The sequence below is a fragment of the Lipophrys pholis genome (assembly GCF_963383615.2).
Source record: "Lipophrys pholis genome assembly, chromosome: 5".
Lineage (NCBI taxonomy): Eukaryota > Metazoa > Chordata > Actinopteri > Blenniiformes > Blenniidae > Lipophrys > Lipophrys pholis.
The window spans coordinates 22,551,743-22,566,357 of NC_137628.1; the positions used below are offsets into that span (position 1 = coordinate 22,551,743).

Sequence of the window (14,615 nt, forward strand, 5' to 3'; positions counted from 1 at the left end):
CCGATGGTCACAATTAGTGAATCTAATGTTACACCAATCAATAAATACTCCAGAAATATCAAGCTTAGGCCTGTTGTAGGAAAGCATCACCAAAGTCATAAAGATACATCTCCATGTCCATATCAAATATCACAGAAATCTGTTTCTATAAAAATGTGTCTGTAAAGAATGGAGAAAAAAAAACTGTCAACAAACTGATGTCATGAGGGGAATTAGTTAAGGAATCACTCAAATCAGGGAGAATCATCCTCAGGGGATCATGAATTTCTGGATTTTGCTTCACAATGATCAAATAGTTACAGATATATTTCAGTCCAGTCTGGAGCAACGAACAAACCAAGCTGCCAAATGGCAAAAAAAAAGAAAAAAAAACAGAAAATGGCACTGACCAAACTGTCTTATCACACCTGCTTCAATGAATGGGTTGCCAAATATTGCTTTCATAGCGATGCCACAAAGAAAGGTGAATGCTCTTTTTTACACTGTGCATGTAACCCTGTGGCCATGATATTTTCAGGTTCACTCCTGGATAGGGAGTGGGAGTTTTTCTTGCAGGTGGGTGTCTGGTAGAGTTGAAGAGGCAGTAAAGAGTAACTGCCCTCTGGGATCTCTGCCTACAAAATGAAAGACTGGGTGAGCACGAATGTTTGTTTTTGTATTTCTGCAGTTTTTGATCGCTGATATTATCTGTCATTGTTGATTAGCTTAACAAAATCTCTCTACGGGTGTGTTAAACCTTCGCGGGAGATTAAAAGAGCATGGTGATATATTAATCATGCAATAATATGCGATGCAGACGGCAAATTGAGATCATTAGCGCACGTTGACTCTGCAAAACTGACCACAGCAATAAGCTGCTCAACATGGCTCATCAGTGGATCATAACAGTCTTCATTTTTCGATGTTAGATTTGTGAAAGCCCCAAAAATTAAGATTTCTGTCTCCGCTGAAGAACAAAGACCAACACAGGCAGAAACTGTGTTATGACTAATTGTTCTTACTGATGTCATTTAATGCTTTTTGTTGTGCAAAGTAGTTTGAGATTCTGCTTCAAGCCAAATCAGATAAGAACATGGATTTAAGCGGTTATTGGAAATCGGTAGCCAGCTTCTTTTCATCCATGGATTCGCATTGGAAACGGAAATTCTAAATTTAGCGGAAAGTACAGCTTGACTGTGGTTTGTTTATCTCATACTTGAACAATTTGAAATCCTGACTAACTTCTAGAGTGTGACCACTGACGTGTAAGAGTTTAGGTGCTGTGTTTCTGGTGTCACACACACACACACCCACTGTATATAAAACACAGTCCTTTTATACGTATAGCAGTTGCTTTAAAATTTATTTGATTTACAGCAGCTCTTGGCTCTTGCCTTGGCATTCTGTCAAACCAACAACGCAGCCTACACTGTTTGAGAGTAAATAATAGAAGGACTTGATCCATACCAGGAAATCCACTGAGATGCAGAGGCTGTCGCTGCTGTTTAGGAGAAAAAAAAAAAAAAAAAAGCATTTCAAACCCAACATGCAGAGATTATTAATAAATTACAGAACTCAATCTACAAGGCAAATATGTGAAAGATCCCTGACATCAAAAAAATAAGGTATGCTACTGCCTGGCCGGCATTCATGCAATAACAAAATGCTTGTGTATCATACAGTAAACACATTTACATTTAGCCTCCAGTGCTATGTCGTACTTTTGCCTAATGTCTTGTTAAGTTTGTGGATGCAGAGTGCATTTTTTGAGCAATCCTACGAAAGCCAGGGTTGAAAAGAGCCTGAGAAATCCATCTGCCTCCCCCAAATCACATTCTGACATGTCTCACAGTCAAATCTCCCCCCAAGGCGCTGGATGACGGAACATCTTCAATCTAAACCTGAGTACAATAGGGCCCGTAAGACACCGAAAAAATGGATTGGGAGTGCTAAAACCACAGAAACCTCTGCCGGAAACACGACTTTCTATAAATACGAGATACTCGCCTCAGCTGCCAAGTTCGTTATTTTCTCTCTCTATCTCCCTGTCATGTTGGGCTCTGCATAGTTATATATACACTCCATCATCTTTTAAACGTTGGGCAATTGAAAGAAAAATAGAACAAATAAGAAAAATAAAAGCGGCGGAAGCGTGGTTCTTCTTTTGAAGGAACATCTCCCTGCTGCTCTTCCTCCGAGAGTGGGAGTGGGTTAGGGAAGCCCGGTACCAGGCCCCGATGCCGCTGCGGCTGCTGCTGTTGGTGTGGCAGGTTTCCCGTGCGATCCAAAAATACTTTCACACTCGCCCACTTTGGTCCCCAGCCGCCTGTACTCTCTGGTTCTACAACGGGGATGGGTGAGAATCATATTCAGCCCTCCAATCGTGATTGCAGAATGCCCCAGTGTTTCTTTAACCGTGCCCCCCCCCCCCCCCCCCCCACCCCCCAGACTCCTCCACACACGCTGCACTCGCATGGCTCCCACCTTGCCCTCTTCTCTGTAGCATCCATGCACATACAACTCTGACAGACAAACTCTTGGGCCCGATCCAGCTACTGCACCTGCTGTTACCTAACTGCCTGCACAGTTTTTTTGTTTTTTTTTAAGATAAATCCATCAAAAACAACACCAACATGTCACATCTTGCAGTTGTACTCAAAATAATATTAGAAAAAAAAAAGGACAATATATTAGATAATAGCAGATGAAGAGTCAAAATGCAAATATCTTTGTTATTCCTCTTTAACAGATACATCAGCAATCCCCTTGGACTGAAGCTCAATAACATCCACTCCACTCAGAATCATTATCACACAACATAGGACTAATTGCATGTACTTTTGACCAACAGAAGTTAATAGGTCCACATATTCTAGTCTCTGACTCATCTGCACCCACACTGATTTCTATTTGTTGCTCTTTCTCTTATCCAGTGACTCCACAATGCGTGTGAGAAGATACGACTGTTAATAATTAGAAAGCATTCTTTCAATCGCTGCCTCATCGATGCATGTACAGCGGATCACGGGGACATGCGATGCAAACAGATTCAAACAAATAGCTAACAGCAGACATGTGAGGAAACAGATGAAGAATGTTAAGGGCTTGCAGCTAACAAAAGTAACTATGGAAACGGCCAGCTCTACATTGCACTAGCTTCCACGGCTCTCTCCAGAAATAAAAACTGTTGGGCTAGGAGTGAATCAGGTAAAGACAAAAGATCCCGGGTGAACCTATTTATAGTGGGCCTTACATAACATACATAGACCTATGTTGGCTGAGGCAACTTTAGTACTAAACAGTATGCTTTCTAGGGGGCAAAGGCAGGGGGCGTAGAAGTGGAGATGTTGGCTCCTGCAGAGACTTTCATACTAGGATTCTAGATATTAGTGAGGTATTAGTAACATGTGGATGCTGAAGCTCATTGCAGCTGATTTTAATAGTCAGAGGAAGGCTTGCGCTCGTCTATGTCACAGTGAACAAGCGCCTCGATTCTGTCCTGAGGTCAGTGACGCCAGAGCTGGAGTACCACACACAACATTTGCATGCAGTAAACTGATCAAAATTGACCCATTAAAAGGTTTGTAGCCACGAGGCCCGAGGTCTAGAATAAAGAAAAGCACACGTCACAAGATGCAGAAGTTCACAGCCATCTGGCCCCAGAGCCTCATGTATTTCTACGAGAGGCGAAAAGTTATGTCAGAGGACAACACACGTACACACACAAGCTTACACACGATTGTGTGGCCTCGGGGCAGTGGCCTCGGGGCAAAACATCTGACATCTGCAGTGAGATAATATGAACATACAAGCCCACATACGCACACAACCTGCGCAGGAGCTGCAGTAAAGCTGCAATGTATGAACAGTGTCAGTGATCATCTAGAAACACTGCCTGTCACCATATCTTAAATCCAAATTGAGCCATTAGCATAATTATCCACTTATGCTGCTTTAATTCCAAGTAGCTCTCCATTGTAAGTAAAATGATAGCTAAGCTGTATTGAAAAAGCCACTTCACCACTCACAAATGCCTTATTAATTAGCTCCCTCTAGCATACGTTCTCAGCAATTACATTCAAAACAGCAGTCAGCAGTGCTGTAGAGTGGGGTGGGGTGTATGGGGAGTGGGGATAATTACTCTGCACATGTATAATGATTTAAATCATCATCATCAAAAAAAAACAACAAAAAAAAAATATTTCAACAATGTACAGCAGCATTTTACACACTGCACATACCGGTCGGTTCACTGGAGGCTGGCGATCACAAAATAGTCACTATATAGAAGAAGCTCTGATAAGGTTGGCATGATATGCAAATGAACAGTCCCTGAGTCATCTGTTTATTATGCAGTCACATTAGTTAGCTCTGATGCTGCTTGGCTATTATCCCATCTCACTGTGAAAAAGGGTCTTGGGTGAGGGGGATGGATTGCGCAGTGAGTGCTTTAGTCACACAGATTGTCCGCACTCTTCAAAGAAATAAATGTGTTTTCGACTGTAGTTGCATTGAGCGGATGTAGAATCCATTTCCCCTGACAGCACCGGCAAAAAGGCAGAGGATATGGCTCATGTGTCTCCCCAAATCCCTTGATACCGCGTTGTGCGTTAACAGGCCAAGGGGTCAAACTCTTCTCATGACCGAGATGAAGGAATCATTCCACATGGACGCAATATACACTAGCATTTAAAATCCATACACACAAGAAATCAGTCAACTTATTGCTGCGGTGTCGTGGAAATACATAAATGATCAATCAGAAACCTCTTTGAAGATGTACACAGGCTTCGCTATAGTGTCTTTATCACAGTAATCACCTACAGTTATCATGGAAAGAAACACTGGCACTGTTGCTCATAATGCATTCAGCTAAACTACCAATCTGCGGCTTCACAGTCTATCTGCCGTTCTGCTAACTGATACAGGCACTATTTTTAGCCACGCAGCCTTAAAGCACCACGCTAAGCCTTCAGCTATACAAGCAACACATTTAGCCCATTCAAAGGATTCACAAAAGTCTAGAGGTTGGAGCCCAGTGGTCATGCACACATACTGAGAGCCAGTATTAGTGCTCCAGGTACCCGCGTTTTATATTTGGTGTCAGAGTATTAATAAGAACACTGCCACCGTGCGCCCCGGTGTGTGAATGTATGCCAGCATATGTCAAGGAGTGAAAAGAATTTGCCATCTATGTACTCTTTATGCTTTTCGGTGTTAGCTAATTAAGTACACAGACCTCACAACTGCACTCCATGGAAACCACGTAAAAAAAATAAAATAAAAAATATTAACAAAAAAAAATGAAAAAGAAAGAAAATAATTGACGTCAGTTAGAGGCCTTCGAATGTGCCATCTGACAAAAGGATGGAGGACCGGCCTGTTGTACTTAAAGTAAGGTCACAGTGTGTTGAATCTAGTATCTGACAGAGAGGAGGTGACATCTGTGCAGAACATGCGAGGATTTGTTAATGCAATTTCAATACTCAAGCTGGAAGGAAGAAAAAAAAAAAAAACATTTGCCTGTGAGGCTCATACATGCTGCCTCTCTATTAAACTGTATAAAATTAATATGTATATCTTAAGCTGGAGATTTTTTTTGGGGGGGGGGGGTGATATGCACTGTGAGATATAAAAATGTGAGGAATACAAGTAAGTGGATCCCATAAAATTAACCCAAGGTTATACTTGAATTACAAATTTGCACACATCAAAAAATTACCTGTGCAGACTGTTTTCATTTCGTTCGCAATGTCGAGCAACCAAAGCGATTTCTCCGTCAGAGTGTCGGAGTCAAAATCACCAAGTTCAAACTACGAGCGGAGATGAAAAGAAAAAAAAAAAAAAAAGACCAATGTTTGTTTTTTGTCCTGTATTTCATGCTGAAATCATAAACTACTGACTTCTAATCAGGAATTGCACAACTGTTAAAACACAAAAAAAAGAGAAAAAGTAAACTGACAGGAGAATATTTAAACCATTTATTCTTTTTTCCCAACAAAACAAAGTAAGGTTGTATTCCCTGCCAGTCAAACCACAAGCTGTGTGTATAAAATATGGCTGAAAGAAGTGATTTCAGAGGTGTTGGGCAAGACTGGATGCAATGTTCGGTCGCAAGACTGCGATGAAACAACCAAATATCAAAATGTCAATCATTAAGACAGAGACTCAAAGGAACTGGCAGATCAAGAAGAAAATGGCACAATAACAGATGACGGCCCTTATTTCTGAAGCGAGAGCAAAACTTGTCCATTCAAAACTGTCCTTCCAGCGACTGTGCAAGCAGGGCAACACTTCAGGATAATCGTCATGAGCATTTGGTAAATTAAGACTTATTCTTTACTGTTAACCAAAAGTAAATAAAAATGTCGTTTTTTTTTTTTTTATTACAGATCTGTTTAACAGAAATTAAATAAACCAATCAAACAGTCGGCCGACACTGATGTAGTCTGAGAACTGGCAAACATTTTTAAAGGGTTGAATTAGTATTAACTGATGCTTTACAAATCACACGTATGAACAGCAACTTCTTTATGAGCAGAGAAGAAACAGACACCATTTCTCATTCCATAATTAACTAAAATTGTTAAATCAGTTACGTATTTGTTAACAGTGAAATAGCTATTACCTTCATCCATGAACCAATATTTTACCATTATCACAAAAGCTTCAATCCTCTTCGAGAATAACCTTTTTCTTTTTTTCTTTTTCAGGGGGGGGGGGGGGGGGTTTAAAGTAAAGTAAATGTTTTTTCTTTTCTCGTGTCACCATATTAGGCGGGACAAGTGAATGTACCAGAAATATAATTTCAGTGTGTAAAATACATCCCAGCTATGTAACTAAGGCAGTGCTTTGCTCCGTGTAAAGAGAGGGGAGCTGCATTTACACTTGTTTGAAATATCCCTGAAGAGAGTAAGTAAGGGAAAACTGCTATCTCCAATTAAACACTTAATGAAGAGGAACTGTGATCATAAAAGCTCATTTCTGCTGATCTTGTTTGTGTGGTTGGCCGGATTGCATTTACTATAACACTCCATGTTGTTTCAATCACTTCCTGATAAATTAAGTATCTCAGAAACTACGATTAAATGTTGAGATTCAGTACTGTTCGGCCATCATTAGTACTGTCAGGGCCGACCAGCCAGTGAAGGGGTGGCTTCCTTGGCCCCGACCAGTGCTGTCATTGTACTGTTCCCAGATATAACCCGTTTCCACATACTGTCTGTAAACATTATTGATAATGTTAGTCCTGAGTTCTTCATAAAGAACAGCTGCCTTCTCTTGGTATGGCCCTTCTGAATTACTGTAGAAGTGGAGGGCTCTCACTGCCAAGTAGTTGACATTAATCCAAATCGCTCCCCTCCAGTAGGGGGCGTCATGTTCAGTGTTTCGCTTCATGTACAGGGGGTCGGCCTTGGAGAGCGAGCGCAGGCCGTAGGGCGTCCACAGCTTGTTGGAGTCCCTCATGTCTCGGAGGATATGCTCCAGTTTGGGCGAGTCGGGCTGGAGGATGTGCAGTAAGAAGGGGAACAAGCTAACGTAGCCCATGGCGTTGACGTACTGTAGTTTGGGCGCCCTACGGACAGAGCGCACGAGCCGCGCCACAGGGAACTGATGGCGAGGCTGTCCAGGCGGCACGTAAATTTTCTCCTGCTGCAGGGATACAGCCTGTGTGTGGTTGCCAAAGTCACTAAACGCCCGCAGTTGTTCAGACCAGTGCAGTTCATTGAGCAGATTATTGTTGCTGAGCACCTTGTGTGTGTGTTCGTAGTCCTCGTGGGGCTCGTCTAGAAGCTGAGCAATGCTGGCCATGATGCCTGAAGACAAGGCCATCCAGCAGTGCAAGTCCACGTGGCGCTCGTCTGCTGAGGGGTGCGAGGCGCGCGGGTAGTCATCCAGCCCAGAGGTTAGGGTCTTGGGATTAAGAAACAGATTAGTGTCTTTGTCACGTCCACGCCAGCGGTAAGAATTAGACAGGGGTCCCGTCTGCGTGGTGTTGTACCATTCGAACCAGGTTTTCAGCCTGGGGAAGAGCCGGCGGAGGAAAGGCAGGGTCAGCTGAGACGTTGCCATGTCTGAATTTGAAGAGAGCTGTTCAGTGAGTTCCTGAAGAGCTAAGAAGAGGGTAGGTGGGTTGGCATTCTCGTTCCGCTGAACAACAAACTCAACTGGGACTTTGCTGCGTGCTTCATCTCCAAGAATTTGCTCGCGGGGGATCCAACCCTCCATATTCATGAGGTCTATCCAGTGGGCAATAGCCTCCCTCGTCACTTGGGGATCCCACTTACTCAGCAGAAGCTGGTGAAAGCCCTCGTCCCAAAGGAATCCTCGGGGAAAGAAAGAGCGCGAGGGGACAGCAGTGAATAAAGCACCTTCAGGGTACAGGAGTGGGTACTCATTGTAGACCGACTGGACCACCGACTGGCCATAGAAGTAACCCATTCCACCTAACATGTTGCTGAGCGCCGCCTTGCCAAATTTGATATGTGCCTGGCTAAAGACTTTTCTTTCAAGCCCAAACGTTTTCTCAAACTTTGCGTCAAACTCAGATTTCCTCTTCTCCAGCTCCTGAGTCATGATGGACCCCACCAGTTGGTTTGGTCGACGGTGGAAGCTTCCGGACTCGAACAGCACTTCGATCTGAAAGGGCATTTGAACCGTCACCTGGTGAACCACAAAGTCACTCTCTTTTCTCTCTTCAGCAGGTTTCTGGTGGCTTTGGTGGTGAGGGGGCTTGTAAGTGTCCACGGCAATGTAATGCCTCTTCTCACCAGAAGGAGGGCTGTAGACGAACCTGCGGTTCAGACTGTGCTTCACAATGTCAGTCAGCTTCTCTAATCCAGGAGAAACCGTCTGAAGGTAGTTGTAACTGCAAGCATAGGAGACATATGTATGTTACCTACCATGTGTTTTCTAATAGCTGAAAAATATGGTCTTTTCAACTTTTGTGCAAATGAATACAACTTTGCAAGGCAATTTACAGTATCATATGCTTATGTGGGTTTGAGCATACTGGAGCTTAACTGTTACCGCCTCAAGTTGGACTGATAAGTGGAGGCACTGTTCAAACTCTCTTACTCCAAACTAATTTTCTTGCATGATCATCACACAATTGTTATAAATCCTTACAGTGAAAACTCTACCCTTCTATTTTAGTCATTTCTGGCCCTCTTCCGTGTGAAATGTCCCTTCAAGTGTTACTGGCTGAGCTCTGATCCAGTCAACTTAAAGAAAAAGGACAGATTGTACTGGAGGTGGAAAAACACCTTTTGACAAGCCTTGATGAAAAGGCTCCAGCTCTTTTAAATAACACATATATTCAGTTTCTACAATAATATATTTCACATTGTTCAGAAAACAAAAGCTGAACAACTCATTCTGCTGCCATCTAGTGGTCGGGTTTCTTTCTTGCCCCACACGCTATGTAGCAGTTTATCAGTCAACACTTAAAGTCACTTAACTTTCATTGAATAAGAGATCACGTTTGGTAATGCCCACATTTTTTCTTGTTTGTTCCAAACAGTCACAGAAAACAGGAGGACTACGGTATGTTAAACATTGAGATTGATGCTTCTGGAATTCTGGCATATCTTTTTCATAGAGGCTGGCCTCTTCTTACTGTCTCAAGAAATGCAATCAATTTACAAGAAAAGAAAAGTTATTATCACACCAAGTCTTTTTCTGTGATTCAGTTCAGAAACTGTTCTTTGCTGATTGTCTTCAACCACGTCTCCAACAAAACCACTTTCACTTGGTTCCCTCCAGCGTTCTTGTCTTTGTAATTGTCCTGCGTGTGTGCACTTACCTGGCGTATTTAGCGCTGGTTAACTCCCCGGTCACGGGCTTTCGGAAGGTAATCTTGAAGTTTCCAAGCTCCTCCGAGAAGCCAGTGATGGAGGCGAGGCGATTCCTCTCCTCCACGTGAGGCTGCAGAGAGCCCTGCGTGTCTGCGGCTGCGTAAAACATCAGGGAGATGACTGGTGCTTGGGGTGCAGAGCTCTGGTGGGTGGATACGATCATAAGTTATTTCAAATTGATGGCCAACGTATGACACCGAACACACTGTTTTGATCATGTGACACCTGCACAGGAACTTGAATCATGACTCACATGCTGCTTGGCTGTGATTCTCCAGGTCCAGTCTCCTCCGTTGTCCCCTCCCATCCTCTTGACAAACTCTGTGGTCAGCGTGAAGTCATTGTCTCGGATTTCCTGGACGCCAAAGGTGATTCCATCGTGCATCAGCCAGCCATAACTTTGCAGATGATCCCCCTGCTCGCAGGTGTGCCTCAGATTCATGTCCAAGTCAGAAAACTGACGCATCCACATCATGCCTGAGGAGAAATGATTTTTATTTATTTTTTTAAAAAGGAAAATTTGTTCATTTTAAGCATGGAGGATGAATACAACAGATGTCAAATTTTAATCTTATGTCACATAAATTATTGAGATGGATAACAGATGTATCCTAAACTACAATTACAACAATATTGATCATCTGCGATGAAGTTTGGCCAAAATGTAATGAAATTTGACAAAGACCAATGCAGAAACACTGAAGATGAAAATAAGAAAATATCTGTGAAAACACACTATTAATTATAAAAAAAAAAGCACCAATTTACTCCATCAACATCATTTAAGTACTTTAGACTTCAGACATGAGTGACATGAGTGCAATCTTACAAGCAAAAGACCCATCGACAAAACATCTGCACAGGCCAGATCAGAAAATATTACATCTCGATAGATTTTATTCTTTGCATAAGCTTGTTGCAATTCATTAAAGCAACAGGATGCTTGCAGCGGGTAAACCTTTGAAATCTGACACTTTCATTCGGAAAGTGAGAGTGTACCTGTAACAATAGACCTTGAGCTCCTTGTTTTCATGCCAAAGTAGACTTGAGGTCTATACGAGCCCCAGAATCTCTCTGGGGAAACCTTGGCAGTGCTGCTATTGGAATCCAGGACGGGAGGCGACGGGTGCAGAGTCACCACCCGATTGGCCAGGTTGGATCTCATGTAAAGGGCGTAGAAGAACCAGATGAGGCTGAATATACAAAGGCCAATAGAGATGTTGATGAACACTTTTCCAATGTCGACTTTCTTTTTCTTCTCCTTGCGGTGAAACACAGAGGGCTTCTCATCTTTCCTCGGAAGTGGAACAGCTTCACCGGTCACCACCCTCTTCCTCTGCCTGCCCATCCTGCCCTTCGGAAGCTGCAAACGAGAAAGATGTTTTTTCACTATATATTCTAATAGAACAAAGCAACTGTTGAACAAAGGTCTGCATGAAACGGGGATTTCTCAACAACTCGGAAAAGATACCTTCTCTCTACTAATAACGTATACCTAATTATGAACGGAATGTGAACACTGTGGATCATAACAGCTGTAAATCTATTCTGCAACAAAGGACATGAACAGCAAACACAAAGCCGATGTCATCCAGACTTACCATTGGCTTTGCATGTATATTTCTTTATTAATTAAAAAAAGACCTTAGTAACAATATCTATTAAAATAAAAACAAATGTAGGTATCTGCAAATTGACAACTAAATTTAAACCAAACCAAGTAAAACTGAGAAAGTGTGAAGAGTAGATATTGAAGTAAATGTCCCTCACAAAACCTTGACTCAGCAGTATCTATGGAAATCTAGCTAAAATGCAAAGCGACGGAAGTGTAAAGTTGTGTGAAGGCGAGTTACAATTTATGAAGATTGATTTATCCAGATTCGTCCAGTCGTCTTTTTCAAAGCTGCACTTTGATATTAGTAGCAGGATGGGTGTTAAAGGTAGCACAAAGTTAAATCAAAACCACACATATACAATTTTCAACCAGAACATTAAAATGTTGATTCTTGAGACCCCGAAAAAATATAAATTCCCCCAAATTTGTTTTTAATCAAGACAACAGACTTGCACTTCATGCACTTTAGTGTTTGATACTGACTAAGACTAATAATGATAGGAGCATTTTATAGTTCAGTTATATTTACAGTCAATGAAGGTGGACTGCATCAGAATTATTACTTTTGCAAACCAACGTTCAGGGAAGGTTATGTTTTCGTCTGCATGTATTTATTTACTTATTGGTTTGTATATATTTGACCAACTTTTCACAAAAACTACTCATCCGAATTGCATGAAATTGTCAGGGATGATTTTCCATCATCCAAGGACCAATTGACCATATTTTGGGACATTAATGGTCTACCGTTTCCAAATAAATCCCAACAAACTGTGAAAAAATTTCCCATTCAAACCAGATGAGAAAGGCACCTCATGGAGATCAGCGTCTGTTGCCATGGAGATGCTCCCTGCTCAGTGTTTCACACAGTGATGTAGCTACCTCACAGGCTAGCTGGCATCGATATGAGTTAACGGCTATCATGCTAACGAGGCTGACTCGGTTCCGCAAACAAATGTGGCGTTGGCAAAGGTATGTGTTCTACCGAGTGTAGTTCTAGTTTGTTTATTGGTTTGTTTTTATGCTTTTTACCAACTTTGCGCAAAAACTATTAACCTGAATTGCATGAAATCTTTAGGGATGATTTGTCATCATACAAGAACCAATCGATTACATTTTGGGAGGTTAACTGCTAATCGTTACCAAATAAATCCCAAAAAACTGTGAAACAATGTCCCATAAAATCGGATGGGAGAGGCACCTCATGGAGGAGATGAAAGGAGATCAGTGGAGACTAGTGTCTCTTGCCATGGATGTGGCTTTCGCAAAAACTATTCACCCGATGACATTGCATGACATTTTCAGGGATGATTTGTCTATATCCAAGGATGGTCACAATAAATATTGAGAGCGATTGGGTCTAAGGTCAAGGTCAAAAAAAGGTCAAAAAAGTATTTTCGTCATACCACGGTCAGTTTTAATCTGACTGATGTCACACCAACACCAAAATGTTCAGTTTTCAATCCCTATCCTCTGACATGCTACATGATGCAGTGATGTCATTACTCCCATAAGCAGGTGGGGGTCAAAGGTCAGGAGGGGTCACACAAAAATTGTAAAATGTGAGTACATCTGTGTCAAACAGTGAACATGAAGCCACCCATACAATCATGACAAACAATGGAAGTAGTGGTACCGTGGATCAAACAACCCTGTAATCCATTGTGACAAATGTGGTGTTGGCAAAGGTATGCGCTCTACCGAGTCCCCGTTCTACTTCAAGTGTGAGAATAAACCTATGCGTGCATAATAAGATGGTAGTGATGGTTAACATGAACACATGTGATCAGGTATGATCTTTGGGAATATCATGGTGGATAATAAAATACATTCATATAGAGCAACCCTATTCATTTTAGGTTTACATTTTAAAGCAAAATGATTTCTGCTTTACAGTACTATCCTAACAAGGTTGATGCATGTTGATTTCCCGCGAGGCCTGCAGGGGGCGTCAAAACGTGTGTGGACTTCACGTCATTATCGGGCTACAAAAAAAAGCCCTCTGGCTAACGTTAAACCTGGCACAGCGGTTAAAGCGATAAACACACATTTACGTGGCCGAGCATTGGTCAGATTCAACTATGTGCACACGCTCGGCAACACCCAAGTTAAAACTACCAGTAGCGACACCTGTTTAACGCGTTATGGGGGTAAAACTCGCCGCTACGCCCCGGCGGTGCGACGAGGGCTGCACGCTGCTCGTCACGCGAACGTTGGTTTGTAACCAACAACCGAGCAGCTGTAGCGGAATAATGGAGCTTTATCTGGCCGGTGGTTCTAGATAAATGTTCATTGAGCAGATGGCTACCGACCTGAAAAGAACAGCAGAAACTCAGCTGCTCATTATCCGCCGCTCGTTGTGAAAGCTCACCACTCACTTCCTGGTTACCATTCCGTTTCCACTGACGTGTACTCGGTTGCAGAGCGTGCGCTGTGACGTCACGACGCAATCCCCCCCCCCCGACTAATTATTATTAAATAGTTCAAATAGCGTTGTTCAAATAAACGAAACCCTGAAAAAACAATGTCGATAACAGTAAAAAAAAAAAAAAGTAACTCCGAAGTAGATTGAATCATGTCATTTTATTGAAATATAGGAAATATGACTTTTTCCTCAGTCATTTTCTTTTGTTGTGCATTATATGGAACATCAAGCATTTAGTTCAGAAAGCTTTTATAAATTCACAAAACATGGATCCATTAATTATTTAATATAACTTTTTCCTGCAGGAAAACAATATGTTGTTCTTTTAGGCTTATACAAATATCCATTAAATATTTATTTTGTTTTTTCATAAACAAACATACGTTTGGAAACTAGTTCTAAGGGGAAAAATAATTTCTGAATTATGACATTTCCACGGTTTCATCAATATAATTTTCAGAATTCTTATTTTCTTATGGAAAAACAATTTTATATATGCATGAAGTGATAGATATGTCAAAAGGGTGAGGTTTCATGGAAAATATATTTGCCGATTCTCTGAAATGAGAATCAGAAAATGGTGTTTTCACAGAAAAAAATGTTTCTTCCATCATGTTAGACACACTGTTTTAGATAAAAGCTCTGATTCACAACAAATGTTTGGGTAAAAAAAAAAAAATCTTGTATTTTTTCTGAATTTTACTAATTGTTATATTGATAACAATTGATAACAATTAAT

At 41.6% G+C, this 14,615-nt stretch overlaps 1 protein-coding gene across 2 annotated transcripts; it reads right to left on the reverse strand.

Annotated features, from left to right (window-relative positions):
* Positions 1 to 5,951: 5,951 nt before the first annotated feature.
* Positions 5,952 to 13,849, reverse strand: mogs (mannosyl-oligosaccharide glucosidase). Of its 2 annotated transcripts, XM_080463591.1 has the most exons (6): positions 13,764 to 13,849; positions 10,836 to 11,199; positions 10,090 to 10,313; positions 9,785 to 9,978; positions 7,158 to 8,848; positions 6,696 to 7,103 (listed from the first exon to the last, which is right to left on the reverse strand). In XM_080463591.1, exons 2-6 carry the CDS (start codon positions 11,182 to 11,184, stop codon positions 7,078 to 7,080), a joined length of 2,484 nt encoding a protein of 827 aa, XP_080319717.1. In that variant the 5' UTR covers positions 11,185 to 11,199; positions 13,764 to 13,849; the 3' UTR covers positions 6,696 to 7,077. The 2 variants fall into 2 exon arrangements, with proteins under 2 accessions (XP_080319718.1, XP_080319717.1); XM_080463592.1 differs by having other exon boundaries at positions 5,952 to 8,848; positions 13,764 to 13,841.
* Between the last annotated feature and the right edge of the window lie 766 nt (positions 13,850 to 14,615).